This window comes from Agelaius tricolor, unplaced genomic scaffold (assembly GCF_023055355.1).
Source record: "Agelaius tricolor isolate 1412-34295 unplaced genomic scaffold, bAgeTri1.0.p SCAF_3, whole genome shotgun sequence".
Taxonomy (NCBI): Eukaryota; Metazoa; Chordata; class Aves; order Passeriformes; family Icteridae; genus Agelaius; species Agelaius tricolor.
The window spans coordinates 32,574,498-32,596,197 of record NW_027269263.1 but is presented as its reverse complement, the minus strand read 5'-3'; the positions used below and the strand labels follow the sequence as shown (position 1 = coordinate 32,596,197).

General features: G+C 35.2%; 1 protein-coding gene across 1 annotated transcript in view; it reads left to right on the top strand.

Annotated features, from left to right (window-relative positions):
* ZDHHC17 (zinc finger DHHC-type palmitoyltransferase 17) overlaps window positions 1-21,700 on the top strand; it is a 66,039-nt gene that overhangs the window by 38,681 nt on the left and 5,658 nt on the right. Inside the window, exons 8-15 of the mRNA XM_071423380.1 lie at window positions 3,599-3,724; window positions 4,980-5,122; window positions 7,419-7,521; window positions 13,938-14,060; window positions 16,087-16,149; window positions 17,296-17,389; window positions 20,646-20,729; window positions 21,138-21,295. Of these exons, the coding sequence (XP_071279481.1) occupies window positions 3,599-3,724; window positions 4,980-5,122; window positions 7,419-7,521; window positions 13,938-14,060; window positions 16,087-16,149; window positions 17,296-17,389; window positions 20,646-20,729; window positions 21,138-21,295 (894 nt within the window). The remainder of the gene's footprint in view (window positions 1-3,598; window positions 3,725-4,979; window positions 5,123-7,418; window positions 7,522-13,937; window positions 14,061-16,086; window positions 16,150-17,295; window positions 17,390-20,645; window positions 20,730-21,137; window positions 21,296-21,700) is intronic.

Genomic DNA, 21,700 nt, shown 5'->3' with positions numbered 1-21,700 from the left:
AGAGCATGGAATAGTCTTTCTAAGGGAGCAGCCAAATTTTGCTGGCAGCTTTTTAGGTACTACATCCACTTCAGAATATCAGAAATGTTCATAATCATGAATGAAAACTCATTACAAGTAATCACCTATCTATATGTTTAAAACAAATCATCTAGCCTCTTGCATGGATTGAGGTGAAGATACATTAATTATTCCTGGTCTGTAAGGTCAGTTGTGTGCAGTTGTGTGAGGGAGTTATGATTCTAGTCTCACTTCTTGTGTTGAAAAGCTTTTTTCCTATGCCACCTATGGTAAAAAATTAAGATATTTCTGTTGGGAAAAAATCAGTATGTCATACCTTACTTGTCTTGGCAGACTGATTACTGTGACAAGAGTTCTAAAGTTGTCACTGTACCTACATTTCTGGACTCTTATGAAATCTGAAACAAAAATTTCTGTGTTTGGCTATATGAAAAAGTATATGCTAGCCTGAAGTAGTTCATGGTCTTGCCTTCTTTATTGACAGACAGCAGCAGTCAGTAGAAAAATAGGTTTTTGAACCTGCTGGATCATGATACCTTTCCAGTCATGCCAGAAGATATGTGTCTGGTTTCACTGACCACTGCCTATCTACTGCAGTGAAATCTAGGTTTCTTGCATGCCTTCCCAGGTTTTTAGGATCTTCAGAGGATCAAAATCATTTGAGCAATGGCAGTTTTGCCATCCACCCAGTGACTTTATAATGGATGCTGATTTAGGTGGTAGTAAATACAAAGGAAATATAACCATTTGGTTGATTCTTAAAGGCCAATAGAAACTCAGTTTGGTGCCCTTCCTTTGACTGTTCAGCAAAAGTTTTCTTTGAGCCAAAAACTAATTAAGTGTTTGGCTCATGCTTCCTCAGAAATAAAAGGAATTGTGAAAGGCTTCTTTCTGATGCAGTCAGTTCCAGATTCCTGCAGCACTATTTAGTGAATTCCTTTTCTCAGATAGCCCATGGAATTGACCAGGAATGGTGGTAAGACAGCTGATATTACAGAAATGCATTGGCTGAAAGCTGTTCATCTTCTTCAAATGATGACATGACTGAAATATGAGATGTGAGCTTTGACTTTATTGTTATCAGCTCTAGTCAGTCTGTGTTAGAAAGGCACGTGCTGCTGGCTGCCTAGGCTTGGAACAAATTGGGACCAGTCATCTCAGCAAGGTGTTCTTTGCTTTGCATGACAGTTTGTGAAGTATTTGAACAACAGCACTCCTGTCCTAGAGCAAAGCTTGATACAAGCAGTGAGTTAGTCCTGTTTTGTTATTTACTCTCTTTTTATTATGCTGTACAAGAAATTAATATTTTCCATTTGGTAGTAAGACACTTCTTTTGTTTTTGAGAACTAGATTAATGTTAGAGATGGAAGCTGTATTTCAGTAATCAAAGTAGAGTGGATTTTTTGTTTGGTTGATTTTTTTCTTAAGGAAATTTTCTTGCCAGACCAGTAGACAGTTTGGGTAGACGAGAATAGGATTTCCCAGGGAGCCAGGATATCACTGGGAACTTGGGGAAAAGTTGTAAATTTTATTTAAGTACGAGCAGAAACTCCTTTTTTTAGTAGAGAGATATAGAGACCTGAAAGAGCTCTTATGGTCTAAGAAAGATTTTCTTTTTTTTTAATCTATAAGTGAATCATTTATTGAACTTCAATAAAATGTAGTTTCTTGATTATGCAGTGTATCTTAGGCTTGTCCATGGAAGTCTGCATGTACAGTTCCCTGTTGTAATGACTCTTCAGATTATTTTTTCTATCTAAATACTTTAAATATGTATTACTGAAGCCTTATTGCTTGCTGACAATTTTAAGTATGTTATTAGATTAAGTTCCCCAATACATTTTTTTTTAATTTTTAAGGAAGTCAGCCATCAACTACTCCTGTAAAGACAAGGAGAATATTAAAATGGCCAGATGATGAGAGGCATAGTTAAAGACTTCTTTAAAGCTCCCTCAATTTTTTTATCTAGGCAGTTCCTAGGTGTCTCATGGCCCTCTAGTGGAAGGGATGCTCAGCTGGACCCCAAGACAACTTCAGGATTTACTTGGGAGATCAACTCCCAGAGGGAATTGCTTGTCCACAGGTAATCTTTACAGTCTGGATATATAAGGTGATACTAAAACAACAGCATCTCTGGAGTTTCCTAGATATTAGCAATTCAAGGTGCTATTAAACCTGTGTTAAAACAGGCACCAATAGTTTGATTTCAGGCATTTCTGTTGAGAATGAAGTTAATTTAATCTGTATTTTTAAACATCTGTCTAAATAACTTTGAAGCCAAGTCAGAAGGTTATTCTTTTTTAACTGATTTTTCTAGTTAAACTTCTCACACAGAAGGTGTGAAAGATCCTGTTAAGTAGCAAAAAGCTTCACCTCATAATTTATATTCTATGCTATTTACTCTCCTAAAGGTTTGGAGCAAGATTTGAAAGGCAGAGATGACAGTTAAGCACTCAGTTCCCGTTGTCTTTCTATGGGACATAGGTAGCTAACTGCAGTTTTTAATCTTTGAAATCACTTCTGTCTATAGTAATTATTGCCCTTTCTGGGTAGTTTCAGTTTCTAGTACCTGTCTCACTTTTTTTTTAGGAGGGGGCCGAGCGATGGAGGATTCAGCCATTTTTCAAGCCTCCATGAATGATTTGTTTAGGAGGGGAGTTAACTCCAGTAGAAGAGAGGAAGAGTCAAATGCAAAACAGAAGCTGGAGGTACCTGCAATTGGTTGTCTCTTGCCTCCTCTATAATTTTAGACCAAGTCAATAACTTTTTCATTTATCTCTCTTCCTAAGTGTTTAAAAACAATAAAATCAAATCAATTTAGTAGGCACCTTTGGTCCCTGTATCTTTCACTCTGTATTTCTCTTTTGCTTCATCTGTTAGTCCTTTCTGAAATTACAGAAATAAAAACATGAGCCATTGCTGGCTTAGCACCCAAAATACATGAAACACAAGCTCAGAGTAAAAGCTTAGAATTTTGAAATAAGTTGGACATGAGCACTCAGTTTATTCTTTCATGTTTTCTTCCTAGGACTTCCGTAACTGAAATGAATTTTAAGAACATTAGGCTGGTGAAAAAAAAAAATCCTAGAAGCATTCCATAATACTAGTAACTTCAGTCTGCAGAGAATTAACAAAGAAGTCAGGCTTTAGACTTGGGAGAGTTTCCATGATCCAGTGGGTCACAAGTTCTTATTCTTTGCTTGATTTCTGCTGCCTGTCAATAGCTGAGGGGGAAGCACAGTCCTTCCTTTACAGACTAGTAGACTGTGTGTAGAATAGTGGAACACAGATTTGTTCTCTGCTAAAGGCAACAATTATTACTGTCAGGACATACATCTCGTCAGAATCATGCATTTAATATGTTAGTTGTGCACACTTGTATAATTATGAGAGAGTGAAAAACCAAAAGGAATGAATGATGTTTGGTGTCAAGTAAGCTGCAGAGCAAGAAGTATGCCAGAATGTAGCTAAACTGCTTTAAAATGTGTTAGTTTTAACAGCCAGTCTTCTGTTTCAAAAGTGCTCCAAATGCATTTTATTTTAAATTGGATGTTTCCCACATTTTTACTTTTGATAGGGAGAATCACCACTTGATCTTGCAAAACAAAGGAAGAACGTTTGGATGATCAATCATCTACAAGAAGCAAGGCAGGCAAAGGGGTATGATAGTCCATCCTTTCTGAGAAAACTAAAAGCAGATAAGGTAAGTAGTAGCATAACACTTGTGTAAATCAATCTTATGGCTGCTCTTGGTTTGGGGACCTGTGTGTTTGTTTAAAAGAAGTTCAGGACTGTGGTTTCCCCACATTTCAGCTTTAAGGAATGTCTTCTTATTATGACTAAAGTGATTGCAAAAGGGAAAAAAAGTGCTTTATTTAGGGCAGGAGGAAATAAAACCCTTAGCTTCTATACACTTACTTTTAGTTTTTGTGCTAGCTAAAAGAAAGTGTTAGGAAAGTATTGTGTGGTCATGTATTGTTTGGGTTAGCCAAGACGTTCCAAAACTGACTCTCAGGTAGCTGAGGAAAGAAGCATTTTGGGTATCCTGAACTCTGATCTCCTCTCTAGTTATGTATTGTTTATTGTTATTGTGTTGAATGAAAGAAGCAGTCAGTCTTAGCAGTATAAAGTAATACATGACTCTCTAATGTGGAGGCCTTTTGCTTCCCAGAGCATTGTTTAATACTGCAGATAGGAAGAGGCCATAAATGAGGGTGTAAGGGTTAACATAGTGCTCTAGCATGAAGAACTGTCTTCCTACATATTGTTTGATAATCTAAAAAGAGTTAATGTTTTCTTCTTAGTATCCATCAACACTCAGGCAGAATGTTGTGCTGGATATTAAGTGTTGCTACCACTGATTTAATTTTTTTAAAATAAAGATACATTGCATCAAGATTCTCAAAGTACTGCTACAGTCTGGGCTTCAACCATGTGGTACTGTAACAATGCTGTGATTATTGACCTGAAATGGTTTGTACATTTCATTGTCACTGTACTTTAGTTATTTGGAAAGAGTTCAGTGCTCTCATCAGGAGTTGTATCCACACAGTGTAAGACAAAAAAGATCCTATCTATTAATAAATGCTTCTGTATGGCTTAAAAACTGCAGTTACACGAGTAATAAAAATTTACTGACATTGTCATATGCTGTGTGGCAATTCATACACTTATGGATTTGTTAAAAAGAGCTAGTGTTGCCTTGGTTCTGGATTAGCAGCAAAGTCTCTAGAAGACAGTTCTGAAACAAAGTTATTGATTTGGATTATATAATTTTAGGAAGGTTTATTTTCCTTGCAAATTCATTGGAGGTGTGTAAAGACAAGAAATGAGAAAAATTTATGTGAAGATTTATCCCCCTGAATTTTCTTGAAAATTTAAGTTTTTATGACTGTTGTGTTTATTTTACAATCTGTTCCTGAAAACAGAATTACTTACTGGTGTTTGTTTCTATATAGGAATTCCGTCAGAAGGTGATGCTGGGAACTCCTTTCCTAGTTATTTGGCTGGTTGGGTTTATTGCAGACCTAGACATTGATTCTTGGCTCATTAAAGGGCTGATGTATGGTGGCGTTTGGGCTATGGTACAGTTTCTTTCAAAGTAAGTGTTTTACTGGGACACTGTCTGTTTAGTGTGCATGTAAGAAGTATTTTGCTGGCATCTTTATTGGATAGATTACCTTAAATTTCCATTTGTTGGAATTGGTCTTTATTTCTGCAAAAGATCTTGTGCAACTGTAGCTCCTGTAATGCTCTATTGTCTTGTGAAAGCTGGAATTATCTTGGGTGAATACTGCTGAGCTAACAGGAGCTAACAGCAGAACTGAAATTCGGTCATTATCCAGAGGAGGGTGCTGGATATCTGTCTACAAAGAGTTATCAGCATGAATGTTGCAGAAAGCAAGCAATGGAACAGTTACTATAAAGTAATAAAGACAATGTGCAAGTGTACTATTAAAACTGTTTTCTCTCAATAATTTAAATGCACAAGAGCATCTAAAGATATTTATAGCGAGAAATGAAGTTAGAATCAGATTTTGAAGCTTTTGTTGTTGTGGAAATAAGTGACTAAAGAAAAAGGCTGCTTTCCAATAGTGTTTTTTGTACATCTTGTTACCTGATCATAAATACTTTTAGTTGTTTTTATGATTACTTCAAATGTCTGTAAATGTACCTACAAATACACACACACACACATACACATATATGTGTAGTCATACTCCAGTGGATTTTCCAGAGCTGTAGACTACCTCATCTCTCCTTTGCTTTTCATTATCATGTGCTGCCAAGATAGGGGTACTTGTTGTATCCCCATGCTTAGGAGCTTTCTGCTTTTCTGGGGTTGGATATCATGTTTATTTAGAACCATTTACTTCTCTTTTCTTTCTGTATAAAGAGGAAAATATATCTGCTCTTTAAACCAAGTTCAGAAGATTTTAGTGAACTTAGTAGACTGGGAGGGTAGTGGAAGGTTATCCAGCATTTGCAGGATCTTGGAGATGATCTGTTTGGTCTTTTTGTCACCTCTGAGGCTTTGCAATTTGCTGGCCTCCTCTCACAAAAAAATGTATTTCTCATTTGTCAAATTCTCAGCTGTGCCTCCTACAGAAAGGACGACAAGATTTCTTCCAATCTCTCAAGATCAGTGTTTTGTCAAGTTTTATATTTTTGGCCTAACTGACATGAATTCAAGATTAACATTTTTATTTTCTCTTATCTGTTGCTTAATATTTAGTATAAATAATTTTTAAAATGTTTTACACAAAGCACAGGTTTAAATTAAACTTGTGCTGTTATTGTAATAGTGTTGTCTTTCCCTGTAGAATTTTAGGTTATCTGCTTAGCTGTATTTTCCTCCCTACTTTCACACACACAAAAATGCCCAGAAGTCACTGAAAGAAAGATTAGTGCAGAGTAACTACTGTGCGTCCAAATGTATATTCACTTATTCATCGAATGAGCTCGTGTTCCTTACAGGGTTTTCTCCAAAGACCTAGGGAGCTTCCATTAGAGAAGAGAGTTACTGTAAGGGAGTGAAGAAGTGAAATGGAAACTACTCCCTGCACACATTTGTCTGTGGCAGCCCTGAGGGAATCACCAGCACAAAAGCACAAAAAGCAAAATGGATCAATATCAGGATGTTTAGTCAGATGATGCGGAAATTTTGTTTCAGGGAGGTTAGTTGTTTAGAGTGTTGTTTTCCATAGGTTTTGTAGCAATTTCTTCTTGAACATGGAGTAGCCTGGTTATTCACCTAGTTTGTCTCACTATATGCAACTTTATTCAGAAGAGTCTTTAAAATGCAAAATTGTAAGAAAGTGAAAATCATTCTAATGGCTTAATTTTTTTTTAATTAATGTAGCAGCATTTTATCTTAGAACTTGGCAAATATAGTGATATATGGGAAATTAATTAGTCTGGATTTCTTTTCAACTTTATATTGGCAACTGTAGCAGAAGCAAAATATTGAATTATCTGAAATATTTCAAGTATATAGGCTGATAACACCGAAGTCTCTAAAGCTTTGTTTTCTTAAGGACATAATTTTAATGTGCAGTTTTCATTGTATGGGTTTTCAAAATGTCTTTACACTGGAATCTCAAAACTTAATGCAGTTTGCAGCACTGTCAGTGTTGCTAAGAATCTCACAGGTTCCTGACTGCTTGCACGGTGTAGTTTTAGCATCAGTATTTACTCATTCTGCCTGTCTTGGCAGGTTGAAAAAAGGAATTTCTCGTGAACTTTGAACAGAAAAGTGAGGAAAATGTATGTATGGCATATTTTGCAAAATCCCATATAGTACATATTTTAATAGGAAGTGTTTCCCTGAAGCAGTAGTTCAGGATTTACATTTTATGAATCAAAACTTACTGTGTGACATTGTTCCTACATTACAGGTCATTCTTTGATCACTCCATGCACAGTGCACTGCCTCTTGGAATATATTTGGCAACAAAATTCTGGATGTATGTGACGTGGTTCTTCTGGTTTTGGAATGATATCCTTTTTTGTGTACAGTAGTATTTTTTTCATGTTCATAGTATGAGGAATTACATAGCTATATCCTATATATAACACTAAGTAAACTAATAATAGTTTTAAAAAGGGAATCACTAAACATTGCTTTCTATATTAATGTTAATTATTTTATTGCTTTAAAAATGTGCATGCTATTGCTGTGCTTTGGTAAGTAAAAGATTTTTCTCAAAACTTAATGACAGTACTCGGCAGAATTTCCTTTACCAACTTCCTATGTGGAGGAAATGTTAGCAACTTTGTAAAATATTCTCTGGCTGTGAGGGGACACAATGTAATTGACTGCATTTTTTAGACACTCTTCTGAAAACAGTAGGCTGGTTCATGGTCTGTATCAATTCGAGTGGAATTGGTTTCACAGTTACAGCTTCCTAAACATTTTGGAAATTCCATTTTGTGCAAACTTTAGATGCATTTGATAACTATATTTATAGTTATTTTGAAAATATGTGTATTAACAATACTAGATTATAGAGATTCAGCATATTGCCATATTTTTGTGTTTTGACTGTCTGTCTAGATATGAATTTCCCTTACTCATGGAGGTAGAAATTGAGTTAGAGTTCAGTGGGGAATGTTAGTTTTCCATGGCAAGGAAATAGATTCAAACTTTTAAACAACTTTCTTGGGTTCTGTAATTTCAGTAGCCAAGAAAACAAAGTAGAGATTTGATGTTTAATATAGTTCTTAAAGTTGTAATTGTGGGATTTTTATCCTGAAGCTCATATTTCATTCATATATCTATCAACTTGCTTAGATTTTTGTTTCTGTAATTCATTCTAATTAAATAGCTTGAAGTTTGTCATATTTTTTTTGGCATAGAATAATCTTAATTGTTCACTAGAACTATAGGCAATTACCCTAATAAAACCTGACTTCAGAATGTCGATAAAATACTGTCCTACTTCTGTCCCAAGCTGGTGTCTCACAACCTTTGCAACAGTATAGAGAAGTTGTGGTCTAAGACCTTCAGTTACTAATTACTTTCATTAGAGCTGACACAATTCTCTGACAAGCAGTTTTAGAGACCAAGTGCTTGAGGCCATCTTCCTTTAATTGGTGATTTTTAATTGGAAGTCTTTGTAATAAGATTCCAAATTCATTCGTCTTCTGGAAAATAGCCCTGTAGCTTTATTGCAAAAAAGAAATTGCATGTCTCCTCTATTTTTATAACAGGAGGCATAGCATTGTGGTTGGATAAAGAATTCCTGTATTTTTACAGCTTTATATGATTGCTTACAGCAGACTAGAGTACTACTTTACACTTTGTTCTGTTCAAGTGATAAAACCTGTCCTAGTAGTTTTCACAAATTCTGACTGTCTTTTGCTTGGGGAAGAGAATTTATAACCTTAAACAACTATCAGGACTCGCCTTACTGGAACTTTACATTATAAATAACATAAAGATCTTAATTGCTGCAAGTGCAACTTTAATATTTAAGTATTTAAAGATCATCAACTCCTGTGTGTTTAATCCTAATAGGACAGAAAAGGTCAGGTGATGCAATGTGTCATACAGAAAAATAAAACCAAGGATTTGCAGTGCATTTTCTTGAATTTCAGTGTGGTCACATGAAAAATAGATCTCTAAATTCCAAGGTTTAATCATGTGTCTTTCAAAAAACCAGTACTGAAAATGTACTGAGCGTTTTGTAAATGTTTCAATTTTATTGGATTTTTCTTAGCAGCTTCTGAGTCTAGTGTATTTGATAAAGTAGAAATCCTATTCTTGCAGGGAATGAGGAATATGATCTGTGTATTTTTGAGTCTGTATATGAGTTTATGGTCCTATGCCTCCCTGCCACTGTTTTGCTGCATCCTTGTAACTATATTTTGCTCGTAACAAAGGATACTTATGATGTCTTGCCCCATTAGTGTATTCTAGTTTTCTAGTGTTTGCAGAGTAGGAGCAAAAATGCCCTCAAAAATCCCACACACTAAGTCACTATGTTTTCATTTAGTTTTATCTGTAAAAGAAAAAAAACTTATTGAAAATTACACTTTTAATAATGTGAGACTAGAATTTCACATTTTTTTTTCTTTTTCATTAGTATTTATAGGTATAACATTCTCTTGTGTCCTGTAAATGTCCTGCCAAGATTATACCTCAGTTGTTCATGCAGTCTTTCCAGTTGCAGCTGAACAAATACTGCTCGTTATGTCAAAAGGTTCTTACACTGCTCTGTTTTTCTAAAATGTCAGAGTTTACTGTAACCCAAACTATTCACAGTATTTTTTTCTCTTCTGTTTGTATTTGGTGGAAATGGGAGTGTGCAAGCTTTTATGGCTGTCACATCCTTTCTGCAATGCTGAGATTTTGGGATTATATAGGGCAATTTGTGTTTTTTAAAATAATTTATCATTGACTAATACTGTATTGATTATCTTATTTCAAATATAGTTCACCAGTTGCTGGGGTCTAGGTTAAAGGAAACAAACATTGCACACATTTTCAATTAGTGATTATTTTAAAACTGGGTGTAAGAGAATTCATTATGATTTTCATTCTTTCACAAAACTGATACAATTGTATAGGATTTAAAATACTGTAACAAGATAATTGGTACAGTTAAGCAGTGAAAAAAAAATTTATTACCAAAATTAGTTTCAGGAAAAGAGCAAAAAGTCTTCATACAGAAAAAAAGAAGTCAGCAGCTGTTTTTCTACAGGAACCAAAGACCCAAAAAATCTAAACTCTGGGCCCAGCTGTCCAGAGCTTCTGTTCCCATGTCTAAATACTTTTTCTAAAGTTAAAGAAAAAAGTTTTAAAAAAAAATCCAGTGTGGAGGAGATAGGCTAACTGAAATAATTTGTAAGCTAAAGGATTCTTTTATGTCTGATAGAAATGGAGATAGAGGGCTTTTGCAGAGCTTCAGTTAATTACAAACTGATTTTGTCTAATAAATGTCTAGTGAAATGAGGCTTCTCATGTAGCTATCTCCTGTTACCTGCCTGGACTCTTAGATCCAGATGTACAGCTGTTATGAATTGGGGATTTGAAGCATCTTCCTTGTAAGGAAAGGCTGAGGGAGTTGGGCCTGTTGAGACTCAAAAAGAGATGTCTGAGAGACAGTAGTCATCAATGTCTATAAGGATCTAAAGAGAGAGTGTCAGAGGATGTTTCCAGGCTCTTCCTAATTGTGCTAAGCAGTAGGACAAGAGGCAATGGGCAGAAATTGATGCACAGAAAGTTCCACCTGAATATGAAAAGGAGCTTCTTTACCATGAAGGTGAGCATGCACTGGAACAGATTGCCCAGAGAGGTTCTGGAGTCTCTCTTCAGTATTCCAGAACAGTCTGGACACAATCCTGTGCTGTGTGCTCTGGTGTGACCTTGCTTGAGCAGGAAGGTTGGACCAGATGACCCACTGTGGTCTCTTCCAGCCTGGAAGAGACCCATTCTGTGATGCTGTGATTCTGTGAATTGGCAGGTTTATTAGCATATATTTGATCTCTGACACCTTACACTGGCTGCAGATTTTTCTGTGCAGAGAAGAGGATTTTTGGTTAGTGAAAGGGCATATCTGGGTCTATAATGTGCATTTTGGCTTGATCTCAGACTTGTATGATACCTGATAGCAGGAAGCTGCATGTATTTGGGACTTTTTAAATAGACTACAGTTCACAATGAAAAATTAACTTATCCCATGTTTACCTGGCTTAGGGGTTGTGTGGTGCTTGTTTGGTTTTAATTTTCTTTTTAATGAGATGATCCTTTTCATTCCAATTCCTGTAATGATTTTCAGCATCTTGTCCTTGTTCTAATAATTAAAGAATATTGATCAGGACTAAAAGTAGGAAGTGTTTTGTGGGTGTTTCTGCTTTGTCTCTCAATGAAAACTGGGGAAACTGCATAAAAGAGGAGCAAATTGGTGGTAAGGCAGGAGTTGTGAATGCCTGGTATATTATACATTTTGCAGCCTTTAATAATATAGTAATATACTTTTTCCTTGTGTAGCTGTAAATGAGGATGTTAACACAAAACGAGACACTCCCTAGAGAACCAGTTCCCTACTCTACTCTGAAGCTATTGCAAACCTACAAGAATTTCTTACATGTGAAGAGTTTTGAGAGATGTCTATGATGCAAGTTGCTAAGATCTCTTTCAAAGTAGACTTCAGAAGGAAGTTCAGTATGATTTTAGATACCTCTAGTGTGGGCATCTGTAGTGAAGTTTAAACACTCTTCATAGCCAGTGGGAAAAAATAGCCACTTGTAAGGCTCTGCTTCTCTTATATAATTTAAATATCTTAATACTGAAAATAGATGGGACATGGCTTTTTTCCTTCCTGATGTCTGTGAAGGCATAGTGAGTGATTTAAAGTGGGTGAGATGAATCCAACACTTGAAGTTGTTTACCTACATCACATGCTGGAAATACCCTGGAGAAAACTTACAAATTCTCATGTAGTTTCCCAGCTGCAGCAGAGAAATCTCTTTATCTGCCACAATTTGCATTGTCAGCATTGCTCTCATCTGACACCACCTGATAAAAAGACAGGGAAAACAGGTTCTGGGGGGTGTCTCTTATGTTCCCTCTGTATTTGAGGGAGTAAAATGGGGGAGAAGTCCATTGAGACAATGGACTCTGCTGCTTTGTTACAGGTTATCCAAATTTAAGTTAGCAGAAAAACAATTGCAAATCATTATGAAAACCCTCTTAGTCTTTTCTCACATCTTCTTTAAAAGTCTAGACATGATGTATGGTATTTAGAAATGGGTCATGAAATTGGTTCCAGTTGTACCTTCATTGTTTGTAATGGTTGTCTGATTAAGGTACATTTAATGGAAAATCAGTTTTCACTGTTATAAAAAACCCACCAATTATTTTAGTATTCTAAAAAAAATGTAACCTCTCTCTAGCTAAGCAGTTCAGTTGCACCAGCTTCTTCTTGGCAGCAGGTAGCTTTAGAAAAAAATAGGAAGTTGGATTGTGTAAATTTTGACGTCAGAACTTTTAATCTCTAATGTATAAAATAGAACTGTGAATGTTTAGGTTATAGTATAGTTGATGTTTTTTCCCCCATTATAAACTTGCAGGAAACATCTTGTTACTAGAAAGATTAATTGCCTTTAGTAAGCTGATACTAACATTCTACTATATAAGATACTTTATTAAAATTTTAATTTATCTTGCCAATATTTTTTATTAGAAATTCACAGCCAATTCCTTGCCCCAACTGGAGGAAGACAAAAATTATTTGTGATACATTTCACATGAACAATGAGACTTCTTTAGCATTACAGAAATGCTCAAAGGGGCCTACTTGTATTTGTTTGCATTTCTGGGTTCTTTTGCATTGCAAGCTGTTTAGATCTGAATGTATCTAAGTTCCTCAAAATACAGTGTAATTTGGGTGTGTAGTGTTTTCTGCCTGAGTACTAGGTGTCCTTTTTGTTTGGATAATGCTGTAGAGGCTTCTGCCACCACAGATTTGTCAAGTGGGGCATCTTCTGGCAGTTGTAAGTGGCAGTGACAGCAGGTGTCTTCATTCAGTTTTGTCAGGTCTTTTGTAGGTTTATGAAAATAAATAATTTTCCTTTTGTGGAAGAGAAACATCTGAAGTATTTGGTTTTTCAACATCACTGCTAAAAATGTTTTAATTCTCTGAAGAAATGTCAAGTGCTGTAAGACTAGCATGTTACATGACAAGACATTGAATGCAGGAAATGTATTTTAAAACAAATGGCTATTTTCTGTCTTTATGGTAACTGGTTTTATAAACACTTCTAGAGAATAATAAATCCTGTGGTTTTTAAAGTATTAGACATATTAGGAGGTTAAAAATAACTTTCAGTGATGCAAAATATGTGTATTGCCTTATTACAGGACCAGGTTTCAGACACTACCTTTCTTGGAGATAAGTGGTGTTGGGACATGATTGCTGTGCAACAGTGGCCATTGCAGCAAAATTCCTTCTATGGCCAGAAGCAGGCTGTCCTGTGATATCATAGGAATGTCAAGCCAGTGAAGACATAGGCAGTCGAATGTCTGTTTTATAAATAGAGCTCCAAAATGTTTATTCTGAAAACAGGAAATAGTTATTGAGAAGATAAATTTCATGGGATTTAATTTAATTAAAAGGCAAAACAGTTACAAAAACGGAACTATTGTTATTCATCCTTTAGAATGATAAATGCTTTAGAAATACCTTATGGAACAGACCATTCTGAAAAGTAAGTTTTGAAGGTTGAGCAATGACAAATGCTGAGTACCAAGCTAGTTCTTACAGCAGTGCTGAATTTTGTTAATTTTGAAGACAGTGACTCAAGGGCATTAGTAAAATTTAATTTAGTTAAATTTTGTTTCAGAATTATCAGTGAGAATGTTGAAGAGGAAATTCAGTTTTACACTTGAGATTCCTTGACTGTAAACACATCTCAATTTTTTCTTTATACATCTTCCGTTCCTTGCTAATAGTGTTGCACTTTTCTACAATTTTGGAAAATCCTGGAAATCTGATCCGGGGATCATCAAAGCCACGGAAGAACAAAAGAAAAAGGTAAAGCCAAGAGATACGAACTTGTTCTTCAACAGCCTTCCACCAGCTGATCAGAGTATTTAGTTTACTAGTCAGTACATTGCATTTCAGTAAGTTGTATAAAAAAAAAGTTTAAAATGTTGAAAAGTCTTCCAGATTTATTTTTTAACATGTGGAATGCATTTCAAGACTTAACTGGTGCAAGATTGCATATTAGTCATTTTGAGTAGCAAAATAAAATTGTAACTTGAATTTTCAATATTAAAAGTTTGAAAAGCAGTTAAGTGAAAAAGGAAATGTGAAGTTTCAGACTTTTGCTGTACTGAAACAAATAGCCCATTATGGGAAAAGTGTTAGTTAATTCTATGAAAACTTTCCAGACTTGTAAGCACCTCTAATTTTCTTTACCTTTGTATCTAAAAGTATTAGACTGACAAACATTTTGAAGCTACAACAGCCAGGCAGTTCCTTCCAGGCAGGAAGCAATAACCCCAGGCAGTTTGGGGTGGGCTTTTTTTTTTTGGCATAAATGTCAGAGAAAACATGGGTGATCTAATGATATCTAAGACATTGTATCATTATTAGCATCTCATATTGTTATTTTAAATTAAGTACGTTGTTCTCAGCAGCCAAAATGAGCATTGAATATGCCAAATTTATACAAGCAGCAAAACTGTTTTGTTTTGTTTAAGTTTCCTAGAAGCCAACATTCCACCTAAAATGAACTTTGAGCTTCTACTTCATGGTTATTTGTGAAAAGACCTGTGTGAATCAAAATCAGACCACTTGGAGTTATGTTCTTATGTAGGAATGAAAATATAATAGCCATTAAAAGGATGGTGTCAATGAAATAATTTTTGTGTTCTGCAATAGGCTATAGCTGAGTTCTTAGTCAAAATGCAGATTTGGATTTACTCTGAAAATTCCGTTTCTGTTATTGCCAGTTACTTAAGTAAATTCCCAACTAAATTCTACTCCTTGAACTGGACTAGATTAAGTAGAGTAGTCAACTATGACACTTTGGATTGGATTCAGCAAATTGCACAAATATCCAGTTTATTTAATCTACTTGATTAAGTAGGCGAGTGTGGTTCCAAAAGCCTCATTGAACTGGATAGGAATTGCAAAATGTAACTTCTTGAGGCAGATGCATATGGCTGTGAATGTTTTGGATTTCTTACATTGCAGCTAACCACATGGTAAAATGTTCTGTTACCAGGGGTATGAACCACTGTAGGACATGTGTGTTACCTTCATGCAGTGTAGCACTTCATAACATTTTCATAATTTGTCTTCAAGTATTTAATGCTGAGTTAGCCTTTAGCTTTGAAATAATTAAGTAAGAAACTTCATTTCAGATGAACATGTTAATTATGTTTAGAAATGTGTAGTAAGCAACAATTTCAGATGTTTGTTAGTTTAATATGTCATGTCCTTCATTCTTTGTTACAAAATAACTAAATCACTCTTAAAGCAAGTGAAGGAATAAATAAATAAGATATTCCTATAGTTCAAAAGCATAGAAGGTACACAAAGGTTTACAAAGCACAATGATGTGGATCTGACTGAAGTGATCCTGGGTCTGCACAAGACTTGTATTTAAAAGCTCTTTATCTGCTCTTGTTCAGTTCTTTCTCCTCAGGTTTGGGATTTTGCTTGTGGACAAGCAAATACTGAACTCCAGTTTTGGGTTGAATGTGCATGAGACCATGCACATTTGTTTTTACATCCTTTTGTTAGTCTGTAGTGTAGTGTTATACTCCCACTGAAGTCAGAGGGACTCATAATGAAATTGTCCAGGGTATCAAAAGTCACACCAGCAGCACTGAAATCACAGTAGGTGACTAGGAATAAGTATAAACTAGAATTAATTTAGAAGTAAATATGCATATTGGTTTAATAAAGTAGATTCAAAATCAGTTTGATCAGAAATGAATTTTCTCCTGTGTGTAGAAAGTACCTGAAATAAAGGGTTCACAGTAACAGGTCTGAAAATGCTTGTCACCATTTATTTATATGCTAAATTCTTATTTTATTTTTCCTGCAGACAATAGTAGAACTTGCAGAGACAGGAAGTCTGGACCTCAGTATATTCTGCAGTACCTGCTTGGTAGTATATTTTTTGATCAATTTCTCCATTTGTTTTTTTTTTTTTTCTTTAATGCTAAACCGAAATTAGTGTTCCTGTAATGAACACATATTTGACCTTATTGCAGTTTCAAAGGGAGAATTGATATGTACTCTTTAATCTAAGCAGTATTTTCAATACATAGTATGTGCACAAAAAAAAATGCAGCAGTGAGAGGAAAAAGATTATCTCTTTGGAAATAACTTGCCAGTGTCAAAATTCAAGTATCCAGTATATCTACCAGGTTGGTTGGTTATACACCTAGCAAGTTATAAAAATCGCATGTGACATTCCACTTACCTCTATAACTTGTAGTAAAGTTATGTTGTGCTTCTAGTAAAACATTTTTTTCAAAAATCAAGTGTGTTTCCCTATCTGGCAATAGTCAGAAGTAGGGGGAAGAAATCTTAATTTTTGTAAAGCAAATATAACGTGCTTTTTCTTTGGAAGTTAACTAGCAGATACAAAATGCTCACGCATATCAGTGTTAGCACTGCAAAGCTCTGATGTATGTGGAACGTGACTGCTGTTTGTATCTCCAAACTTGAAGCTGGAAAATTACATACAGATGTGGCACCTTAAAAACGATGTGTGTGTATATACATATATATTTCAGACCACTTTCAAAACATAACCTTTCAAGAAAAAAATTTGGGAGTAATTTAGCATTTTAAGTTCCATCAAGTTCTACTTGTTGAGTCATATTTCTGTCTTTAGAAAATAACCTGAAAAGTTTATGTTAGAGCTTGGTTATGAATGATACACAATCATGGAACTCAAGCTCATTCTTTATTTTCATTGTTAAAAGCTGAAATGAAGCTGGTTGCTATACAAAGCTCAACAGCTGGAGGTGATAGAAGAACTTTGTATGAGGAAAATAGTTCTTCGTATAAGAAAAAAAAGTGAAAATAATTTCAGTGCAGTTTTCAGGATGTTTGTGTTAAAAAGTGTGTAGATTAAGCTAAATAGCTAGGGTTGCCTGTAGAATTAGCTTCAAGTTTGAAGTTCTCTGAGGAATTAACAATAGCACAATCAATCTACATTTAAATTGAGGGTTTGTGTTTTCTCCTATTTAAAATACATCAGGGTAACTTGCTTTTCTAAACAAATGTTTGTTATCCGTTGCAGATACGGAAGCCAGTGAGGTCCAAACACTGCGGTGTTTGCAATCGATGTATAGCGAAGTTTGATCACCACTGCCCGTGGGTGGGGAACTGCGTAGGTGAGGAATTTGCTAAAATGCTCTGCAAAGTCTTGCCTGTTCTCATTTCACAGTGGAAGTGACTTGGCTTTTAAGAAAAGCTTTTCAATATTGAGCTTAATTCCTTTTCTACGTGTGATTCTCTGCATTATTCTCATTTGTGTTGTCTATTATATACCCTGTCCTCAAAATTATTCTGTGTCTAATTCAGTTTGCTACATATGTATTTTAATTGACATGAAGTTTAGTAATGAAAAGATCCAAAGCTTTACTGCTGAAAACGTATGTCCCAATTCCACAACTGATTATTATCCATTACATAAGATGAAATTTTTCATTTTGACCAATATTCAGTAGCTTCTTGGTAGAGTATGCGTATTTAAAATTGGTATGATTATACAAGTTAGATCCAGAACGACTTCCTGTTGAGGTATTCTCCTCTTTTTGACCATCCAGGTTGTCTTTTGTTCTCCCCAGTGATTATGAAATGAATGGATATAGAACAGAAATAAAGTCTCTAAATGCTGCTATTTCTAGTCATATTTTTTGAGAAACTTATTTGAAAACCATTATTATGCAGGGAGCACTGAAGACCTCTCAGCTAGGAAATGAGTGCAGCTTGCTTCACGTGTTTAATTTTTTAGGACACAAGCAGAGGTAACTTTAATCTTGGGGAGGAGTTAAGACCTGGGTTCACTGACAGTTGACAGTTTCATAAAAGCTTCATTGTAGTCCTTTCAAATAGATATAATAATGAATAATCAGAGTAGTTTGGTCTGAAAATCAAGAGTAAAATCCTGGCATTTAAATTGTATTAGAACATCTGTAAAGTCTCGTTGAAATCAACTTATATCACCCCCTTCTGTTTTATGTTTCCTAAAGATGTTTCTGAGTATTTTTGGTTTATATTTTAGATGTTTTAAAATGAGAAACGAAGAAATTTTTAATTCAGACAGGCAGGGGAGCATGGGCTCAAGTTCTACAAGAGTACTGTGGAGTATGTGTCAATGGGACAGAAAGGTCCAGTAGTTTAATCTGTAACTAGAAAAAAAACAAAAAACAAATGGGGGAGGAAAGCCCTTAGTTTGTGTATATTGAGAGTGTATGAGTGATGGGATCAGGGTAGGTGGAGGAAATGGTTTTTAAGTCACAGTGATGATGGAAAAGTAGAATCTGTCTTTTAGTGGTGGTGTACAGAGTGAGGTAACTGGAGGTAAAAGTAAGCTTAGGGCCCTTGAAAGTATGCTGGGAAAAAGCATTAGAAATCACAGTATGGGAGCTGGAGTGACCTGGAGGGAGTGGTGGTCTGAACAACCTTATATGGCTTCTCTGTCTCAGATTGGTGCATGGTCACTCTAAGCATGGGATTGCGAAACAGCATCCATTCTTAAAACAGCATTTGTGGTATGTTTGCCAAAAAGGGAAACATGAATCATGCCTTTCTGGAAAGGTGGAATTTGGATGTGTGTGGAATGTGTTAAAAGGATCAGAATGTTGCTAAAGATAGGACTGAGAAATCTTGTAAGAGTGTTTACAGACACTTTAAAATAAATCCTTTGGGGATAAAACTTGGCACATAAAGAGACCTAGAATATTTTTACCATTTTTAAGAGGTTGACAAAAAGTGGAGACTATTTGAAAAATAAAGGAATTGGCAACTAGGGCAAATTGTTTTCCTCAAAATTTTAGTTAAAATACAGCAAGCAAATCTCTGGAAGTGATGATATTTATATTCTAAATGGAGTATCAAAATAGCATTATGTTTTTCTACAGTTTTTAAAATTTTATTTTAACTGCAGAAGATTACTCTATTCCTGCCAGTCCAGGAGGCAGCTGTAGAGCACAGTACTGTATTTTGCCTAATCTTATTCAAAATACAGTTTCTCCAGTTTATTTTTTCACATTTTTTTTCTTTTTAAACTGTGATCAAGATTGTACTATTTCATTTATAGTTTTAAATGCTACATGTTCTTTCCTCACACATATGGATTTCCTGTTAGGCAGAATTTTGTTTAGTATCACTAAAGATGTTGCTGAAAGAAGCATCCCATCAGATGTTTCTCAGATGGGCTTCTAGGCCACTGTTTAACTTCTGTGTTCTTTACAGAATGTGTTCTATGAAACTTAACAGTTCTAAAATTTAGAATGCAAATGAAAGTGATACCTTAGGGACGTTCCCACCACTTTCTCATATGCCCTTAGGTGATCGAAGGCAATATTACAACATAATTTCGTGTTTTCAGGAACTTGTTTGATTTTCAAGGAAGTGTCTTATGTTTAGTCTAGCTTGTGTTATATGTATGTTTTTCCTCATGTCTTATTTATACAGTCTTTCAGCTCACTTGCTAAAAGCACTTGATTATTTTCTGCCTCCAGAGGATGCTCTTGTTTTAGGAGGGAAAACATTTGACATAATAAAGAAGTAAATGCTGTGCTGGTAAATGATGACAGCCAAAGCTTTTGTAGCCCATTATCTCTGTGGGTTTAGTTTACAGCCTGGAGCTGTTGGAAGGTTGCAACACTGGACATATTTTACCAACAGAAGGAAGCCTGAGTACTTCAGAATTATGATGTACTCTCATAAGAGGCATATTTTTAGCTCTACTACTGTTAAAAATAGATCAGTCTTTTAGTAACTGAGTTTTCTTGCATTAGAATTCTGTCAAAAGCAGAGTTGTTTTTATCCCATTCATTGTTACAGCTAGGTTCTTAGGCCTTGTTTGTTCAGTTACACGTATTTGTTTTACAAGTTTTACCAGATATTTTATTTTTAGCTAGCTTCATCAGGCATCCAAACATAAGATGTGAGTTAATTTATTATCAAGGAAGGTTGTATATTTGTTCATATTTCTGTTACTTTTAAGAAAGTGAACTCCATAGTTTGATGATTTTTCAGTGGCTTTTAAAAAATGCTTATCAATTTTCAATTCCTGGCTGTTAAGGGCTCTGCAACAGCTGTCACCAACTTTTGCTCTAAATATTGTCTATCAATAATTTTATTCGTTCATGAAAGAGGTTACAAATTAATTACTGAATCGCAGTTGTAACATGACAGAAAATTAAAGAAAAGTTGCTGTGTTGTCTGAGAAATAAAAGAAAAATCATAAGTAAACCAGCTAATTTCACTTTCTTGAAGTTATAGGGGCTTAATATTGTAGCATAATGTTTCTATATACAATAATAAGCAGTACTTCTAAGCAAGCCACTAAACTTTCTGGTGTTATGTTGTCTTTCTGCTGCTGAAAGTAGTAATTTGGTCCCTGTTGTGCAACTTTAGGAGCAGGGAACCATCGTTATTTTATGGGATACCTGTTCTTCCTGCTTTTTATGATCTGCTGGATGATCTATGGATGTATCTCTTGTGAGTAAATGTGATTTTTGGCTTTTTTTAAATTTGCTTCTAAATATTGCTTCTAAATACTTTATCTCCTCATATGGATTTTTATAGGTCTTTGCCTTATCAGGGTTTTGGGTGTTTTTATCCTGGAATTGAACTGCACATTAATATTTTATTATATTGAGTATTTTAATTTAGAAGATGTTTTTCTTGTTCTAGATCTTTTTTTTTTTTTTTCATCACAGACAAGTATGTGTATGTGTCATGTATTCAAGGAGCTGGGAAAGGAAGAGAGAGCAAGTAAAGCTCAGAATTCTGGCACTTGTCATTTTCTTATTTAATTTAACACATTCTAATGTGGGCATTATATGTTGCTGGAAAACAAACATATCTTAAATCTTCGTATATTTTTTGACTTTTTTTTTCCTCTAGACTGGGGTTTCCACTGTGAGACAAGTTACACAAAGGATGGATTTTGGACCTACGTTACACAGATCGCTACCTGTTCTCCGTGGATGTTTTGGATGTTTCTAAACAGTGTGTTTCACTTCATGTGGGTGGCTGTGTTACTCATGTGTCAGATGTACCAGGTATGGAAGGGCACTTCACTCATAATGCCATGTCTTGGGAGTGACATAAGAGTATCAAATAGTTCTGTCATTTAAATTTTCATGTTCATTGTGCTAGACCAAGTGTTTAATCTCTCAGCCTTGCTGGAGGAGGCAAGCATCTGCTGTCTCTCAGTATTAGGCATCATTTTGCTCTAATTCACATGGCCTTTTTTTTTTTTTTTTTTTTATGCAAGAGGTTAAAATACCTACCTCCTGCTTTCATTCTCAGAATGACAAAAAGGTAAAACAGACCAGAAAAAGGCAACAAAGACTAATAGAGGATAAGGGCCATGGGGCAAATTTATAATAATGCTGTATGTTATTAACAGAAAGGGAGTGGTAACATGAAAGAGGATCCAATAATTTCTTACACTGCTTCAGTGT